Source organism: Madurella fahalii (genome assembly GCF_045866475.1).
Source record: "Madurella fahalii IFM 68171 DNA, scaffold_2, whole genome shotgun sequence".
NCBI classification, from domain to species: domain Eukaryota; kingdom Fungi; phylum Ascomycota; class Sordariomycetes; order Sordariales; genus Madurella; species Madurella fahalii.
This window is the reverse complement of record NW_027263972.1, coordinates 1,057,879-1,076,780: the sequence shown is the minus strand read 5'-3', so window position 1 is coordinate 1,076,780 and position 18,902 is coordinate 1,057,879. Positions and strand designations below refer to the sequence as shown.

Here is an 18,902-nt window from a genome sequence, read left to right as displayed (position 1 = left end):
TGGTAGTCTGGAGCGGGTGAATGGGTGACACAACCCACCATGACCCGCAAATTGTTTGCAGAGGACTCCGGGCTTGACTGCAGCATCGCGCATTGAACATTCAGAATGGTCCAAGGAGAGCCAATGTAGAGAGGGCTGATTTTACCATCAGCTTAGCATCGACGGTATGTCTTTTAGGTCGTTCAGACAAGTATCTCGAGCCTGGCCGGTCGTCCTGGAGAACCATACAGGTACCCGGTCAACGGACAAGTGGAGAGTTTTGGGTAAATGGACCGATCAGGAGGTCTGAGCGTTCGAGGCTCTCGGACTCCTCAAAATGAAGTGTGCACCAAAACCAAACACAGAAAACCACAACATGAACTGGTAGCCTGCCAGTAAAGCCATACCATAGTCCTCGTAAGTAACATATTGGTAGAAGGTTGTTCTCTGTAGGCGAAATTCCGGGGGTAATGGATGCCGTCGACGGTGAAGTCTCCAGAAACAGATGTAGATCCGCATTGGAGATGGCCCGTTTCTGGTGCAGCAAACAGTCTCAGCAATGGCAGCACGAACCCGGATTCGCAGAATCCGTCGGCAAAGACAGCGGCAGTGGCGTTTCCAAGTTTGGCACATAGCCTATTCAATCGTATTGTTGCTACTGTCCTTCTTGCCTGTCCCGACGGCGGTCCACTCGTCGGAGTCGGAATCATCCGTTTGTTGTTTGTGACGAGCAGTTCCGTACGAATAGCGACAAGAGGTGATTGGGAAAGCCAATGCGGGAACCCCTGCTTGGCCCCTCCCAACTTTTTCTCGCCCAACCACCACCATCCATTCATTCAAGCTCTGCTTCAGGGGCACGCTCTCTTTCGTTCGTTGAAATTCCAGGCACCGTTCTGTTCGCTGTGCGTCATTGTTGCTATTTTCCCCTTTTCCACGCATTTGGTTGCGGGACCTCTCGAACCCTCGAATTGGGCCTCGGTCGTGCATCCGATCGCTTGCCGAAAAGGAACAGAAAAAGAAAAAAAAAAAAAAAAAAATAAGGTTAAAAACAGCAACGAGCGAACTTCCTTGCGGCGCTTCGCACATCCCCGGACAACGTCAAAGCTTTTCCGACTGATGAACTCGCCCCGATTCGACGATAGCTGGCGGTGCCTCCCCTGCACACACGAACCACAAGGCCCACAGTAAACTCGGCTGGGACCCGGCCTGCCCCTGATGAGGACGAGAATCGCGACGATTGCAATATCCTAGCGCTCCAGCTCGCTGGCACCCACGCCGCGCCACTACAGCCCATCGCTCGAACGACACCGGCTCGAGGGGTTCCTGCGGGGCGACGAGCAACTCGAACGGACCAAAGACCGAGTGGTCGCTGGACAAATCTGATACAACGGCCGAACCCTGATCCAGTTGCGCCCGCGCATTGCTCCGTTCTCCTTCAACCAGGATCAACCTCCGAAATCCGCATCGCTTGTGATACCCACTAAAATCATAGATGCCTCCCTGCTGGCCACAATGCCCTGGCAACCGCTGCCTCGCATCGCCTTCGCCGTAGCGACCTACCCCTTCGCCGCCTCGAGTCCGGCCGATCTGCCTCTCGAGCTGGGCGACGAGCTGTACATCATCGAAGAGACTCCCGACGGCAATTGGCTGCGCGGATACCTGGTCGCACCCCCGAGTCTGCTGGCTGGCCTGACCAGCGTCAAGGGCCAGACTCTCGAGGCCCGCGTCTTCAGCGGCATCTTCCCCCGCAGCTGCGTCGAGGTCCGAGAGGTGCTGGGCGAGAGCGACGAGACCGATGAGCACGACGTGGAGAGCGAAGATGACACGACCGCATTATCCGAACCGGCGCACGGAGGCGGGGACTCTGCAAAGAGCGGGCTGGGGAATCATATCGAAAGGAAGAGGAGGAACGAGAAAGTAAAGGGATCACAGAGCAGAGGCCGGAGGGGAAACTCTAGGTCGTCGAACGGCACACAAGGACGACTCTCGACACCCGTAAAGCGCGACCCCAACGCCCCGCGGCCGCCTGCGCCGGTCCCCATGCTCAAGATTGGCGACGAAACACCGACATCGACGTCCGAGCCCCTCATCGACGAGATCGCGTCTTGCCTCCGAGAATGGCACTCGACAAATCTCCACGAGCTGCTGCTGTCGCGCCAGTACGGGAAGCTGGACACACTGTCGCACCTCATCACCACTCTCAACTTCTCGCGCCAGCAGTTCTTGCACGATGTGCTCACGACGTGGGAGTACGACAGTCTCCGCGAGAAGACGGTTTGGGACCTTGTCCGCGTCAACAAGCTCTGCGGCGGGGAGGTCATCGTGCGCGACCCCCACGCCCGCGGCCGGGTGCTGACCGGGGATGACTCGGTTGTCGAGATAACGAAGCTGCAGTCCATCATGAGTCTGCTCGACGAGACGCCGACACCCACCGTCGAGCTGACCGCGCTGCACCATCTGCTGGTAGATATCAAGGGTTTCGCTGGCGCATCCACAGAAGCCACCACGCTGGTGCTGTACCTGGCGACCAAGACCGCCGGCGGACCATTGACGCCCCTTTCTGAGAGCTACATCGTCGAGGTACCCCCGGGAGGGCAGATGGTCCACCTATCCCGGAACATGCAGATGCGCACCCTCTTCGCCGACCTGACGGCCGCCGAGATCGGTGACGTCCCGTCCATAGAGTCGGACCTGTTCCTCGTAGTCAAGATCCACGCCTCACAACAGGTTATCGCTGCCAAACCTAACTCGCGATCCGGGTCCCAGGGGCTGTCCGGGTTCGCCAAAGATGCATCGAAGCCTCCACTATCTGCCGGAAACAAAGCGGTGCGTAGGAGCTTGATGTGGGCGGGCAAGAGCACCAGGTCTGCGTTTTCTCGAGGGAATGCCCGGCTCGATTCGCTGTCTGAGCAACCAGAGGAGGTAGCAACACCGACCACGGCGGGCGCCGAAAGCCGGGATGGAGGGCCCCCTAGCACAGCCAACTCGAAAGCGGGCCGGGCTTCTGTTGATGGCCAGCCCGCTCAGACCACAGCTGATCGGACGGTCGGTGTCGGCGTGCTAAAGCTGAATTCGGTCATGAAGCAGGACGAGGAGGTCGAGCACATCGTGAGCATATGGGCGCCCTCGGCGAGGTTTTCCGAGAAGCAGGATGGCGAGGAATGGGACCCGATAATACGCGAGGTCATGGATAGCAAGACAGGCTACTACGACAAGTCGAGGAGGGCAGAGCGCTTGCAGGTGCACCTCCGGGCATTCAACAACCCGGATGCGGACGTGCTGATCAAAGCCACCCCCACAGTGCTGGCGGGCATCTGCAAGACAAACAAAATGGGTTTTGCGGGCGCGCCAACAAAGCAGCGGTCCGACATCTACCTAACAATCGACGAGGCCATCCTGAACCGGCAGACCCTATTGTCCCGGTACGGGGGCAGTCCCACATCCCTCCCGAGCAGCATACACGGGAACAATCTTCAGATCACGCTCGAAGTCAGGAGGTCGTCGGGCGAGCGCATCGAGCACTGCATCTATCCCTCGTCCAACGCCGAACCTGTCACCACCTGGAAGACGGTGGTCACGGAGCGCGGCGAGCCATGGCGACAGTCTATCAAGCTCGTGCTGACACCTCCAGACGTCCAACAGGCGCACGTGGTGATGCACCTGGCGGATGCGCCGAACGCGCCGTTTGCGGTCTCGTACATGCCACTCTGGGACAAGCAGGCATTTATTCACGACGGGACGCACGGCCTTTTGCTGTACAAGCTCGACGAGCACACAGTCACTGCCCAGCCAGTACCCCAGGGCAAGGGCGGCTATCTGAGCTTGCCTTTCTCTGCTAGGGGGCGGGACGAACATCAGGCCGAGGTGACGGGGCCCTTCGCCATGGTGCGTGTCGATACGTACCTCTGCAGCACGAGGTTTTCTCAGGATAGAGTGGTGTTAGGCCTGCTGGGGTGGAAAGACTACTCACGCGAAGGCATCCCTCATCTCCTGAAGCAATTCATCTTTGTCGCCGAGATTGAAGTGGTCAAGCTGCTGAACGATGTACTGGATGCGCTGTTTGGGATTCTCGTCGAGTACTCTGGCAACGACGACTACGAGGACCTCGTCTTCACTGCCCTCGTGAGGGTGTTAGATATTGTCCACGACAGGAGATTCAACCTGGCACCCCTGGTCGACCAGTACGCCGAGAGCAAGTTCAACTATCCGTTTGCGACGCCATGCTTGGTCAGGTCATTCACTAGACTTCTCTCCAAGCCGACTGAGCCCGAGACAGCAAGGAAGCTTCGCGCCACCTTCAAGGTCGCAAGGCATATCCTCAAGTTCATCACGCACGCCCGAGGTCAGCAGAAAGCAAAGGAGGCCGGGATCGGGATAACACACTCGAACCCGGGCTTCACACGCCACTTGCGGACCATCTTCAAAGCCCTCGACGCCATGATGCGCAGCACTGCCCCTGTCCTCGTGGGCAGTCAGACCCTCGCCGTCCAGCACTTCCACACTTGGCTCCCGGAACTCGCCGGCCTGCTGACCACAGAGGAGATCTTACATATTGCTATTGACTTTATGGATTCCTGCTCTGGGGTCAAGGGAAAGCTCGTCCTCTACAAGCTGGTCCTAATCATCAACTACGCTAAGCTGGAAATCTTCTCACACCCAGAGCAGCGGTCTGCCCTGAGCGCCAATACCGTCAGGTGGATCGCGCCGCACTGGGGTCACACCGACGAGGTCACGGACCAATGGAGGGAACAGGTTCGCCTTTGCTGTTCCGTCCTTGCCAGCCAGGTCGAGCATCTCGGGCCCGAGATCCCCGACTACATCCCCAAGATCATCCAGTCCTACCTCGTCATCCAAGCCGTCCCCAAGAAAGCCAAGGACCGCCTCTCGCTCCTCTTCCCCACGACCTACCCCTTCCCTAGCAGACCAATTGCCGACCAAACGGTGTTCGACGAGGCGCTCATCGAGCTGTCCGCTGTCCTCTCGGCGTTGTCCAACTCCCCCAGCGGGATGCAGCTCGAGCTCGCCGAGGACGACCTCAATATCGTCGTCGAGAACTCGCTCCGCGTGCATATGAGCATCCTACAGGGCGAGACATTCCCGGCCAACTGGCTAAGCGTGCACATCTTCCACCACAAGTCGACGATGCGCACGCTGCAGTACCTCGCCGGCATTCTGCTCGAGTCATTCCTCCCCCACCCGGACGAGGCCGAGAACTTCAGCACCGAGCTCTGGAAGCTCTTCTTCACCACGCTGCTCAAGCTGGTCGGGAGCCCCTCGCTCGCGCTCGAGACCTTTCCCGAGCAGAAGCGGAGGGCGGTGTGGAAGATTGCGGGCGATGTGCGGGAGCACGGCGCCGAGCTGCTGCGGAGGACGTGGGAGGCCATCGGCTGGGAGACGAGCATGGAGGAGCGGGCAAGGTACGGCCTGTCCAAGATGGGCGGGTACCAGGTGCAGTATGTGCCGACGCTGGTGGGGCCGATCGTTGAGCTCTGCCTCAGCGTGCACGAGGGGCTCAGGAGGATGGCGGTGGAGGTGCTGCAGACCATGATCGTCAGCGAGTGGACGCTCAGCGAGGACCTGTCGGTTATTCAGACGGAGATGATTGATTGTCTGGATGTTTACTTCAAGACGAAACCGCTGACGGAGAGCATACTGCAGAAGCTCTTCGTCGGAGAGCTGCTGGAAAGGTTTGAGCCGCTGTCGAGGATGCCGAACGAGCCGCTTTATGCTGCGATTCGGGAGTTCACTGACACGGTCGACGTGTTTTTGGATCTGCTGGTGGCGGTCCACAGCGGGGATGGGTCAGGGGAGGCATCGCACCTCATCCACCGGTTGAGGCTGATGGAGTTCCTGCGTGACATGCAAAAGGAGGAGATCTTCATCCGCTATGTCCATCAGCTGGCGAAGCTCCAGGCCGAAGCCAGGAACCATGCGGAGGCGGGTTTGGCCCTTCGGCTCCACGCCGATCTCTACGACTGGGATCCGCTTAGGACGACGCCGGCCTTGCAAGACCCCGAGTTCCCCGCCCAGAGCCACTTTGAACGCAAGGAGCGGATCTACTTTGACATGATCAAGCATTTCGAGGACGGCGAAGCGTGGAGCAGCGCTCTGGCCGCATACAAGGAGCTCCAAGCGCAGTACGAGACCAACACGTTTGACTTTTCCAAGCTCGCCCGCACAGAACGCGCCATCGCCAGCATCTACGAGACGATTGCCAAGAGCGACAAGTTAGTGCCCAAGTACTTCAAGGTCATCTACAAGGGGCTCGGCTTCCCGACGAGCGTGCGCGACAAGGAGTTTGTGTTTGAGGGTTCGCCGGCCGAGCGCACCACGAGCTTTACGGACCGCATGCAAGAGATGTACCCGTCGGCGCGGATCGTCACGAGCGAGCACATTGACGACGTCGAGGGCCAGTTCCTGGTTATCTCGACGCTCAGCCCTCACCGCGATCTAAGCCATCACGTCTTTCAGCGGGCGCGGGTTCCCCAGGTCATCAGGGACTATCTCGTCTCGGCGCATCCGCAGGCCTTTTCCGTCAGCTCTAAGAGGAACACCGCCGGCCCTGTGACCGAGCATTACGCAGAGAAGATTATCTACACGACAGCCGAGTCGTTCCCGACCATCCTCCGGCGCAGCGAGATTGTCTCGGTGCGCGAAGTCAGGCTTTCGACAAAGGAAACGGCGCTCGAGCGCATCGTGCGCAAGACGGCCGAGATGTCGGCCGTGGAAAAGAAGGTCGCTGACGGCGAGGGCGGCGACGAAGCGGCGCAGTTGCTGGTCGACGCTGTCAGTATCAGCGTGAACCCGAATTCTGAGAGCAGCATGGTGCGCTACCGCGAGCTGATACCCGGCACGTCCGCCGCTGGTGATAGGTCTCCTGGCAAGGACAGCCAACTGCAGCTGGAGGACGAGGAGCTCGACCCGCCCGAGCTTGATCCGCAGGAGAATGCCATCAAGATGGCGCTTGTTGACCACGCGATCATGCTCAAGCGGTGTTTGGGGACGTTTGCTAAGAGCGGGAACGATATCCTCGTCCGGCATGTGGAGGATCTGCAGAGATGTGAGCAACCTTCCTCCCCCTCTTATCTTTTTGCCGATGGCAGGCTGACGCTCAGTATTTAGTCTTTGAATCGACCTACGCACCTGAAATCGCCCTCTTCACCCCCGCCCAGCCTGCCCCTCGCGACCACAACAATGGCACCATCACCCCCTCCCCGACCTGGCCTCGCTCCCCGCCGTCAACAATAGGCGGACAGCAACAAAACCACCACGGCACGCACCATCACCGAGACTCCAGCAACGCGACGAACGGGGTGGCAGCCACGGCGGAGGAGGCGACCATCGCGCAGCCCGTCAAGGGTCGCGGTGCGAGGCTGAGCTTTCTCGGTGGGCGGAAGAAGGACCACCAGCAGGGCGAGAAGCACAAGCTAGACACGGTTCACGGCGAGAATGGCGTGATCCAAGAGGAGGAGCCGACCCCGGTGTCCGCCACGTCTGGGAAGGAGAACAGGAGGAGTTTCTTCCGCTCGCAGCAGCAGCAGCAGCAGCAGCAGAATACTAGCAACTCCTCCGATGGCGCCAGGGCTGTTACGAATGGCGCCGATGCCAGCTCTGGAGGCTACGCGGCCAGCCATCCTGGCCATGCGAACGACTGGGCGGCTGACCCCGTTACGGGGAGCAGTTCGGAGGCGTATTCCGCCGCCGCCGGCGGGCTGGGCGAGAAGCAGGGCATGAGGGTTGTCGAGACCCAGGTCCAGGCCGGACATGCCCCGCATCATAGTGCTCAGCACCATCACCCGTCGTCGTTTGGGGTGGGGAGCGTGAGGAAGAGGCTGAGCATCTTGAAGTTGGGGAAGAAGAGCAGCAAGGGCAGCGGTGGGTTGGGCCTGGGCGGGGTCGATGAGGAGTAGTGTCTGTCCGCCTGCCTACCTCCCTGCCTGCCTGCCCGGAACACAGCTTGAAGGCGTTGGTTTCATTTGTTGCGTGTTTTTTTTTTTTTTTTTTTTTATCGTTTTGTCGTTGGTTCTGGATATACCACCGTCCCAATCCGGCCATCTGGTTTGTATTATTAAAAAAGGAGGATCATGTTGTGGGATGGAGGAGAGAACTGGGATAGGTATTCTGGTGGGCTGAGTCGAGTCGTTTTTTTTTTTTTTTTTTTTTTTATTCTTCAGTTACATAATTCCTCTTTTTGGCTGGCTTAGACAAGCAAGCTAGCGGACACGGCACTTGTCATTTTCTTTTCTTTTCATTTTGGCTCTCCTTCTGCCATGCCACAGCTCCCTCGCCTATATACTCACTTTTACTACGGCCACCCATTTCCTTGACAGTACTCTCTTGTTGTGTTTACTACTCAAGTACTTACTTTTACTAGTTGCCTTTCTCTTCGTCTTCCCCAGGGGTGGTTGCCTCCTTTTTCCGTAAAATGTTTGACTCTGTGGGAGTCGTGTATATCTCTTTGTACTGAAAAATAGTAGTAGCTACCTACGTATGATTGTGGGAGAAGGAGTCGGAGATGCCTTGGAGCGTTTGACTTGCTTGGGGCATGGGTGGCTAGAATACACGAGCTAGAGAATTGATTCGGGAGAATGAGAAACATGCCACAGGGTCCCATTGCGGGTGGGAAATGTTCCTGAACTTGACGGTGTTATCTGTGTGTGGTAGGCGTGGTGTGATAACAGTGAAACTGCTCCGAGGATTGGGGTGTCGTCAACTTGACAGGGATGAGCGAGGTGTAGTTGCAGCCGGTCCGGCTAATTTAAGTCTATTGCTTGTGTGTTTGCGGTAATAAAATGCCGTTAGCGATGCTACCTGCATGGTCCAGACCAGCCGGCGGAGATTCAAGCTTTCTCCAGATAAGACGTTCCAATACCGGGCCGGTCTGTCGTGGAAGGGCAATAACCGTTGAGGTAAGTATGGAATTCGGATCTTGGCTCCAAAACCCCGTTCGCTTAATGTATTTAATAGGATGTGGATGGAACGGGACGGGTAGAATGTCTCAGGCATACGTTAGTAGATGGTGAGCGCAGTTGTACAGTAGACCTGCGTCGGCTGTCTACGACAAACCTGAACAACTCCCCTTGCTGACGTTGCTCGTCTTCGGCACAGCTGGGGAAGAACTAAATCCGTCTCTTCTCGGTGGATTTCGCCGATTACGCGTCCTGGTTCTGTGCTCCCGCTTCGGTCCGGAGCCTGTCTGTGCGAAGACGAGATTATCCCCGCCCTGTGCTCCCGGGTTTGATTGTACGCGCGTGTAGAGCCTCTTTGGGCCAAGAAATCGACTCTCCGCTCTACATCCGGGCTCTGGTTTCAGCTAATGTGTGGTAGCATCCAACTTAATCAGAGGGGAGCCCCAGACCGCTGAACGCACCCTCTTCCAAATTAAGCCACCAGTCATCATCAGCCAACATGATATCTTCATACCGTCGTCATTTCTGGTCGCCTAGTTACGCTTCGGTTGCTTCTTTGTTTGATACTACCAAGGTCCGTACTACACAGCAATGAGGGCGACAACCCCCGGTGGTCGCAGGATGGGTGACCAACGTATATTTATCTGTTCATGGCGCCCGATCTCACAGAGGCGTCCACGTACCTGGCTCGCCAAGACTTCAAAATTCTAGGTTTTAGACCTTCGGTGCTGGGGGAGGCAACACAAAGGATGCGGTGATTTGTTCGCGGGGTTTTCGAGCTAGACCCGGAACCAAACTGTCCATCGCCATGGCAAGGGTGGTACACGTCTCAGTCCGATCACGGTACCGATTCCTATTCCTCCTCGGTGTTGCCTTATTCATCTGCTCTTTATCTCCGCAAACTCGCGAGTGGTCTAGTGCAGCATCATCCGCTGTGCCATGGCCACATAGTCGTATATCCGCCTCTTTTAGGGGTAGTAGCGGCTTCTGGCGCCCGCGGCTCCACACGAAGACGACACCAGGAAACGGCTTCACACAGTCTCAAATTCCTCTGGAGATCCTCGAGACAAACTTCTTCAACTGGGCAGACCCAAGCCACCCCGCACGACCCAAACCACCTTACAAGCCCCCTCGCGAGCCATCTCCGCCCATAACAGATCCGTTTCCCTTACTCTCGCAGAACCCACCCCCGAAGCGGAGTCAGCTCCAAGCGCCCATTCCATACAGGCCGCCGAAACGACACGTACCTGAGCAGACGCCGCTATTCGTGGGCTTCACGCGCAACTGGCCGCAGCTGCTGCAGTGTGTGGTGAGCTACATCGCGGCGGGGTGGCCGGCGGAAGACATTTACGTGTTCGAGAACACAGGCGTGATGTTTGCGAACCGAGACGGGAAGCTCACGCTGCAGAATCCGTTCTACCTGAACCACACTCAGCTGCAGATGCTCGGTGTGAACGTGATAATCGTGTGTTTACCTCGGCCCTTACCACCATTACCACTTTACTGGCAGTGGCTTTTACTAACCACACCCAGACACCTACGCTGCTGACTTTTTCGCAACTCCAGAACTTCTACCTCTGGTAAGTCCCCCCACCCCACCCGCTCCCGCAGAACCACTGCAAAAACGAAAACAAACAAAACGGAAAAAAGAAAGAAAAGAAACTCACCTTTCACCCCGCCCCGGGGTCCCTTCCGCACGCAGGACGGCCCTCTCGCGCTCCCTCCAACACTACTTCTGGACGCACCAAGACCTGCTGGTCCTCTCGCACCCGCCGCCGTCGCCGACCATCTACCAGCACGCGGTCTCGGTGCTGCGACACTACGTGGCCTCGGAGCCGCCCGCGACAGCACCCGCGACGACGGCGGCGCCGCGGCGGGGGTGGGCGCACCACTTCTTCGCGTACGACCACCTGGCGCTGGTCCACCGCGACGCGGTGCTCGCCGCCGGCGGCTGGGACACGCACATCCCCTTCTACGCGTCCGACTGCGACATGTACGTGCGCCTGATGTGGGCCGGCTACTGGCAGGGCCAGAGCGGCAGCGGTAGCAGCAGCGGTAGTAATAATGGTACGGAAAGTGGGGAGGTAGGGGTGATTCTGGACGTGGCGAGCGTGTTGGAGGATGTCGGGGCGCTGCTTGGCATCAAGGGGGTCAAGGCGAGGCTTAGGGGGGTTGCGGCTACTACTACCGATACTAATGGGATGGATGATGATGATGATGATGATGATGACGGTGATGATGCATACGTGGAAACGCGAGAGAGACTGCTGGAGCTCGGACTACAGATGGAAAAAGAAAAGTACGCCGAGGGGACCGCGCTGCGGAATACGTGGCAGATGCGGCAGGCGGGTGGTCAAGGGGAACCGTTCTATCGGGATCCCGAGGGGTTCGAGGTCGGGGTGCGGATGATGATTGACACCGGGAGGGCGGTGTTTGCCGAGAAGTGGGGGCATCGGGGGTGTGATATTGCGAGGACGGGCGTCAAAGCTGAGGACGCGTGGCGGTTGGAGAGGGATTGGGATGAGGAGACGGAGGGCACGGGGGCTGAGGGGGGTTCGTGGTAGGGGAGTAGATTGACTCGATGGCGGAGAGATTGGGCTCAAGCCGTGTCCGGATTATGGATGGATAGGGTGGTATTGCTTGTGGAAGCCATACTCTTAGTTGAAGAGAGAAAAGAGACGCGCAATCAGGACCAGTAGCTGTTGCGAAACATGGCCGCCGATACGGGCCTTCCCAGTCTGTGCAGATGCGCAAACCCATCTGGACGCCAACGGGATGGCGGCGTGACCTTATGCAGCCTGGGCCGCCAAAAGCAAGTCATGGGCGTGCAATGCTCTGCTGCGCACGCACGACGCTCGTCATCTTCCTTACTCCTCATGCTTCTGGGCCCGGAGATCCCATTATCCTTCTGCATGTCGAGCCAGTAGGAGACGCGACCTTGACCGGTTCCTGCAATGCGGCCACCTGCTAGATGAAGCAAGTGGCGATGAAGCACATGAGGTGATCGGGGGAGGGACCGAGGTTGGCGGGGTAATCAGCCCGCGTGGTGGCATATTAAGGGGGGGGGGGAATAGGGATTGACCTGTCTGGTTGGTTTCCGAGATGGGTTGTGAGGGGTACTATGTACGGCAAACTTCGCAAGGCTCAATGGCGGGGTTCTCCATGGCAGCCCCCCTCCCATTTCCATCTGTATCAGCATCCGAACCTGATGTCCTCCGTCTTCTTCTGAGGAGCTCTGCTGGTGAACTTGGGCTAGACTCACTACATATTAGACTTCGGCGCATGATGCAGTGTGGTTGAAGAGAGATGGTAGAGCTACGAAAAAGATGCGGATAACGGCAGAGATATATTTCGAAGGAAGATAATGGATATGACGGGAATCTGGGCAACTAGTCTTTAGAGTTACTACTACTACTAGTAGAGATGGAAGTCCAACATCAATCTGCTTGGTTTATGTCTTCTGACACCCTCAAGACATCGATTACAAAAGGAATATTGCTAAGAAAGGTTCAAACGAAGGCGGCTGTGCCATGTTCAGCACAAAGCAAACGCGATAGCGAAAGGTTGGGAATTGAGCACCGGGTAGTATCACATATAGCCAGGGATGTACTGCGGGAGACCCCCGGGGAGAGAACCCCCGCCCGACGACGTAAAGTAAGCCGAGTCCACGCTGGACTCACCGCAGCCGATGCTCGGGTTGTCTCCGAGCAGCTCTTCGATATCCCAATGCAGACCGTCGCGGAATTCGGTATACATAGGATCGTCGTTCAGGCCATGGAGCATCTCGTCCATTTTGGCCAGCTCAGATGACCCGGGGCCGAGACGCGGGGTCGCTGCTACGCGTGCGGGAATCGAAGTAGCCGACTGCTCTACCCCAAACTGGAATGTCCGGAGCATCTGGATTTCCACGTCTCGGATGATCTCGGCAGCCTTCTGGTCCACCTTGGCCTGCAATTCTTGGAAGAGGCTGTTGACGTACTGCTCCATCGCGGGCCGGACGAGGCGTGGTAGCTCAGCCCGGAGGAACTCCTTGCATTCGTCCTTGCTCTTGAAGCGGCTGCACATGGCATTTGAGGAAGCCTCGGGATCAGAGTCGTAATCTAGGCCCATGTTAGCCGGCTCATCTCAAGTTCAGTGGTGGAGAGACATACACGGAGACGGGATGGGCTCGCCAGGGAAGATGATTCGGTACATCTCCTCCCACCTCGTTTCTTCCGAGCAGTGTGCTTTAGCTCTGGCCCGGAGTTGCTTCTCTTGCTCTTCGGTGATTGCGTCCGAGGATGGGTGCTTCACTTTGCACGGGATGTCGGCACGCTGGTGGTTGTTGAGTGCATCGGCCGTGTCAAAATGCTCAAAGCATCGAGGGCAAGAGTTCTTCATGGAGTGGCTGCGGTAGACATGCTCCCTGTCGCGGTCAGAGAGGGACTCAGAGAGAGGGAGCGAGAGAGGGAGGGGGGGGGGGGGGAGAGAGCGAAAGACACAGCTTACTTGACGCGATGGACGTCATCCCAGCCAGGGCCGCAGCACGTCTTGACGTTTTTGTATCTGGCTGGGTCATGCTTGCAAAACGGGCATGCGTACTTGCGAGCGTTTGCTTCACGCGACACACGCTTCTTCTTGTTCCTGGCGCCGGTCTCCTCGACACCACTGCGGTCGGGCGCGGTGTCCCCATCATCCCGCGCCCGCTTCGACCGGCGCTTTACCGGCCCTGAGACTGAGTTATCAAGACATCGATCGAGGTGCTGCTGGAAGAGAGCCATAGATCTATCTAGGATCTCTTTCTTCTTGCGGCTCAAGAAGGTTTCGTTTGGGGGCGAAATGCCTGAGCCGCGGGATGCCATGGACCGGAACAATCACAAAATCGATCCGTGTTTGACTAGGGACCTTGATCTCAAGACATGAGATTCAGGTCACTGGTGGTCTCTCGCGGTATGCGTCTTTGTCAATATGTGTGGTCCGGCTCGTGAGTAAGGCCCTGCCCTGTGGTGCGTTCAGCACCGAGTGACGAATGCGGGGGAGTATTCCCTCACACTTTTGAGAATTGTGACAAGGTGAGATTGCGGCTCAGTGAAGGCTGGTAAGCAGGACTGGCTAGCAGTCAATATTGCGTACCGGGATGTAGAAACCTGTTTCAAGGCATGTGCGGGAGATTGGAGGCAACTGGGGAAGGAAAAGAACCGGATTTCCAGAGACAGCAGCCATCCCTCGCGAAGGGCAACTATATACCCGTCCTTCATCTGCGCAGATGCGGAGAGTCAGCTCGGGCGGGCTGAGACACCAGTACTCTTTCCTTGGACTTCCCGAGGATCAAAACCATTCTCCAAATTAGCAATGTCCCCCGCGCCCATCCGCATGCGCTGGCACAGTTCGGGCAGGCTAGGCTTCTCGGACATTGGCCGGCTGTATCCGATGACATGCAGCGCTGGACCCAAGATAGTAGAGCGTGGGACCCGTGCTTGGTCATCTGCAGTTGGAGGGGGCGGTGCGCCGGATGCAAGTGCAAGATGCAAGTGCTCAATTGCGGGAATCTCACTCCTTACTGGGAATGCTCGGGCCCGCAGATAAGGCTGAGTGGGGAGGTGAGCTGCCATTCCCACTCGACAATGCGGACGCGCAGGAATAACGCCATGTGACTCTATTCCGGCTTCGTTTGTCGGTGAATCACCGAGTCTAGAGTCGGGTCTGTCTCGGAACTTCGGGGTTGCCCCTGTAGGGCCTGGAACCCAGCTGGGCCCAGAACAAGTAGTGCTTGGAGAGCGCACAACTGGCCTGCGAATTCCACTCCCGGAATCTCGGGTTTGGGCTGCGGGCCTTGGACCTAGTAGTCCGTTCCGGGCAATGAGCGCGGAGAGGGGAACTCAACCGGACTGGAAATGGCTCAATTGCGGGGAATGAAAAAGTTGTAGCCAACAGGGGCCGAGCGGGTCGCGGCTCAACCAGGTATCGGAGCCTCGCCGCCTGGCGAGAGATTGATCACTCGGCCGGGGGGCCGAAGGACGTGAATGCGTCTTTGCTCCTTGTCTCAAGAATGCTCAATGGCGGAATTCGACGATGAGTGCCCAGGAATCGCGATCCAGGGGGCCGGCTGGAATAAGATAAAAAGGGGTAAGGAGGTCCCATTGTCCGAGATAGGTGAATGACATACCCAAGATCAGCCGTCTCATAACCAATCTTGTCGAACCTCGTCAACGTGAAGGATAATCCGGCTCCCGCTGCCTTCCGCACATGCCCAGAAAAGGAGATGTCTCAGAAGATAAACACTAGCCTTAAGCTCTCGGGCGAGGAGTGAGTAGTAGATGCGTTCCAAAGCCGGCCATGTGCTGACGACGGCATAGTGAGTGCTCGAAAATCACATACTCCCTAGAAAAATATCTCGAAAACGATGGTGGAGTAACCGAGCGATTGCTGAAAGCTTTCAATCATACCGACGTTGTGAGCCGGGCCGAACGGGTGAGGGACAAGGTGGAGGTGCTGGCCCAGGAGATCATCCAGTCGTACCAGAGCTCTAGTTGATGAATTATGTTGCCATGGAGTTATACGGCGTGTTGGTATGTACAATACACCTGTTGCGGGTTGCTCAGCAGAGGAGCTGGGTTGCAAAATCACGGTTGACGAGGCGCGATCGGGAGATCCCCGAACTTGAAGCTTGAAATCGGGCCAAAAGCCTGCGAGACCGTTAGCCTGTAATTCTAAATCGTCAAATCATGAAACTTACCGCGGCGTCAAGATCCAGCCAGTCCGTAGTCATCCACTTGCCCCAGAGTTTCGGAGGAAGGACGGGGCGGGACTCTGGCGGTTCGCTATTGTTGTTTGGCGCCGCCGCCCGGGAAAGGTCGGCCTCCCAGTGAGCGCGGAGGGCGTCTTCGAGCAGCTGCTCGCCTGGGGATTCAAGGTCGCTGTCGCGGGCCTGTTCCCCACCCTGATCGCTGCCCTCGTTGTTATGAACTTGGCGGGCAGCTTCGTCACGCATCTCTTCAAGGATGACTGCCCATCTGCGTGCAGGCGAATGTTTATTGGTAGCTTCGGCAAGCGCCTTCATACCCTTCTCGGCCAGCTCGAGCAGCTTGCCATCCCTCATTGGCTTTTTGTAATGGGGACCGGCGAACCTGTCTTGGCGCTCACGGACGAGGGGGACCAGAAACAGGATCGAGGCCGCGCAGAAAGTGATGTGGTGAGCACCGAGCATTGTGTGAAATTGGCTTTTGTCTCTGTCGACTTGCTCGCGCGCTAAATTGATTGTGCATTGGAGGGTGGCGCGAGCAGCTTCGATACAGGCTCGGATCGAGAGATCGGCCACCCGTCTTTTTTCCGGATCCGAGGGGTAAGGCGCTGTCATAAAGGGCCGGTAAACGAGCATCTGAGCGTGCCAGTGGGCTAGTTGTAACAGGACCGCCTGGCGGCGAAACGTGGGATGCAGCAGGCTGATCTTAATACTGCTCATGAGGAACGGCAAGTTGGTCTTCCAGTTCTCGAGATGCTTGCCTAGTACCCAGGCGTGTGCCAACCGTTCCTCCTCTGGCGTCTCGCGGAGCGAGTACACCTCGTGTACGGTGGTGTCGATGAGTTTCGTCAACCTAGCAAGTGAGCCAAACATGTACAGACCTGTTTTGCAAGACGGAGGGAAACCGCCTTACTTGATTTGCTCGACTAGGGCTTCCATGTAGCAATCACCCTGATGAGGTCTGAAAGGGCCGACTCGGCCCATGTCTTCGTCGTTGACGCAGTCGGGCATGTCTTGGTCGATGGCATCATTATTCAAGTAGCAGGGCCTGCCGGACATCAAGGCGATTTGCCTGTCGAGGACATAAGCGGACCAGAACGTCCGCCGCTCACATTGCACCTTTGCATACTCAGCATGGAGAACAATTTCGGGGCCGAGACCTCTGTTCCTTCCCCGCCGTCTGTGGAGGCCGAGCCCAGTCATCATGTGGACGACGTTGCCGAACACGTACCACGCTTGGTTCAGCCGGCATGTGCATAGGAGATACAGAGCCTGGAGGAGGCGGGCTTGGACGGATTCCATACTTGGCGGGCCCGGCTCCTGGTCGGTCAGACGCAGAGTAGCGAGGAATAGCTGGTCAGATGTGTTGAGAGTCCAAATCCAGGCCCGTTCCTGCTCTTTTCTGGACGGATTCCACCGCCTAACGTAGAACAACGCCCCGAGGGCCATGGTCATAACCGCGATGGTGGCCTTGGCGTGGCCAATGTCCCGCTCCAGTGGAGCTCGGCTAGTCATATTCCGATAGGCCGTTTCAAGCCAGGACCTTGCGGTAAGACGATGGAGAAAGTGGAAGATCTCGGTCCAGCCCTTCTGGAACGATTCCTGCATCTCGACCCATCTTTCTAGGGAATCTGGGAACCTCAGCGGCTGTGAGCAGTCGAACGGTTGATCACCGGCCGCCAGGATGGGCTGATCGGACTTGGATTGTTGTACAGCGGGCTGGGGATGCCTCTCGAGGGCTCGGGGGGAACCTTCGGGAGGTGCGATGTGCCTCTCAGGCGGCTGTGCGGACCTGCCTGGTGTTTGAGTCGACCTGTCAAGTGCTTCGGCGATCCGTCGCCAGGCTTTGTGGAGGAATACCAAAGGCGGCGTCTCTTCATGTGCATGCCTTGCGCTCAGCTGGAGGGGCGCAATATCGGGAGCGGCGCGCGCTAAACCAGCCTCTGCTAAAGCCCGGTACGACATCTCCTCGCTTACCCCCTCACCGTCCGGAGCATCATTCGAAGCTTGAGGGAGTCCCGATCTCTGAGATGCGCGCCTGGACCTTTTCGTCAGCCAGCTGGTTGGACATACGAGCGAGGGGCACCGACAGCTTATAGGTGCACTCGACACGGTTATTGAAGCAAGAATCGCACGGCAGCTTGCCTTTACAGGGCAGTTTCTCGCTTCGACATCGGTCACACGAACGCGCCGCCCAACCCTTGTCGCGATGTTCCTTGCCTTTCTCGTTCCACCGCTGGGACAGATTCCGGGCAAGAGGGCTATCAGGAGGAGGAGGGGGTGTCTTGACCAGCCCACGCCGGTTGGGTCTGTCATAGGTACATATCCTCCCCTTCTTAGTGCCTACAGGAGCAAGGTATCAGCACGGAGCCAGGCACGCAGGCCGACTCGAGGAGTGGTTACAGTTTCCGCAAGGCTTGTAGCCCTGGCACCTTACGCTCCTGCCATGGCATTGGTCACACGAGCGCGAGATCCTCTGCCTCTTGTGACCCGTGGAGTCGGTCCCGTTGGACGGATTTGGTGCGGTGCGCTTTTCCGAGGCAGTATTAGCAGTGGGTTGAGGAGCTGGAGGAGGCGGCGGGCAGGGGGGTGTTTGAGCTGGCGTTGTTGACTCGCTCTCGACCGACGGAACGAACTGCTGTTCTGCGCGTAGCGACATGATGACGGCCACCCACGGGGTGGGTGTCGGCTATCGCCAATGGGTAATTGTCAAGGGGATTGGGAACGCGGTCACGACTGATATCGGATGGACGACGCGAGCTTCCACACCGGGGTGCCGAAGTGGGGTCGCGTGTGATTCCGTTGATCCAAATGACGGGATTGGATAGGGGTCCGCTTGTCGGTACGGCATATTCCGAGAAAAGTGGGCAAAGACGGAGGGGACGAAACACAGCTCATGCGGCTCAACGTCCACCAATACCGCCGTCTGCCTCCTCCATTGCATCGTGACCAGCTTTACTCGACAAATCTTGTGGATGAAAACCCGGAATGATGTGTGGTTACTTTAAAAAGAGATATAGAGCGGAACAATCTCCGTCGATGAATCAACGTTCGATCCTCGGGGTTTTTGGGCTCCCGCATCCCACTTTTGCATACAGGATAACCAACCAGCGTCGTACAGGGCTTAGCCATCTCCAATTGACCCCTCGCGGCGGCCGTTGGGGTTTTAACACAGCACACAGCGCGGCTTGGCGCGGCGCAGCCAGTCCCGTCCTCTGGGTTCCTTGTGATTACGTCACTGCTGCTCTGTAAACCCCGATGCAAACAGTATTTTGGGGCTCTAAAGAATGAAC

The 18,902-nt window shown here is 57.5% G+C and overlaps 5 protein-coding genes across 5 annotated transcripts; 3 read left to right on the top strand and 2 right to left on the bottom strand.

The window, feature by feature from the left end:
• Window positions 1–1,491: 1,491 nt before the first annotated feature.
• Window positions 1,492–7,889, top strand: DCK1 (Deoxycytidine kinase 1; the record flags this gene model as incomplete). Its single annotated transcript, XM_071058483.1, has 2 exons — window positions 1,492–7,039; window positions 7,102–7,889. The coding sequence occupies 2 exons, from the start codon at window positions 1,492–1,494 to the stop codon at window positions 7,887–7,889; spliced, it is 6,336 nt and encodes a 2,111-aa protein (XP_070914584.1).
• A 1,807-nt stretch (window positions 7,890–9,696) lies between these two features.
• On the top strand, window positions 9,697–11,452 carry MFIFM68171_03060 (uncharacterized protein; the record flags this gene model as incomplete). The annotated part of the gene is made up of 4 exons (XM_071058482.1): window positions 9,697–10,353; window positions 10,422–10,468; window positions 10,591–10,931; window positions 10,977–11,452. The coding sequence occupies 4 exons, from the start codon at window positions 9,697–9,699 to the stop codon at window positions 11,450–11,452; spliced, it is 1,521 nt and encodes a 506-aa protein (XP_070914583.1).
• A 1,024-nt stretch (window positions 11,453–12,476) lies between these two features.
• Window positions 12,477–13,729, bottom strand: MFIFM68171_03059 (uncharacterized protein; the record flags this gene model as incomplete). Its single annotated transcript, XM_071058481.1, has 3 exons — window positions 12,477–12,988; window positions 13,040–13,293; window positions 13,377–13,729. The coding sequence occupies 3 exons, from the start codon at window positions 13,727–13,729 to the stop codon at window positions 12,477–12,479; spliced, it is 1,119 nt and encodes a 372-aa protein (XP_070914582.1).
• A 1,400-nt stretch (window positions 13,730–15,129) lies between these two features.
• Window positions 15,130–15,401, top strand: MFIFM68171_03058 (uncharacterized protein; the record flags this gene model as incomplete). Its single annotated transcript, XM_071058480.1, has 2 exons — window positions 15,130–15,173; window positions 15,224–15,401. 2 exons carry the CDS (start codon window positions 15,130–15,132, stop codon window positions 15,399–15,401), a joined length of 222 nt encoding a protein of 73 aa, XP_070914581.1.
• An 89-nt stretch (window positions 15,402–15,490) lies between these two features.
• Window positions 15,491–18,268, bottom strand: MFIFM68171_03057 (uncharacterized protein; the record flags this gene model as incomplete). The annotated part of the gene is made up of 5 exons (XM_071058479.1): window positions 15,491–15,553; window positions 15,604–16,462; window positions 16,523–17,647; window positions 17,700–17,952; window positions 18,013–18,268. 5 exons carry the CDS (start codon window positions 18,266–18,268, stop codon window positions 15,491–15,493), a joined length of 2,556 nt encoding a protein of 851 aa, XP_070914580.1.
• Window positions 18,269–18,902: the final 634 nt, after the last annotated feature.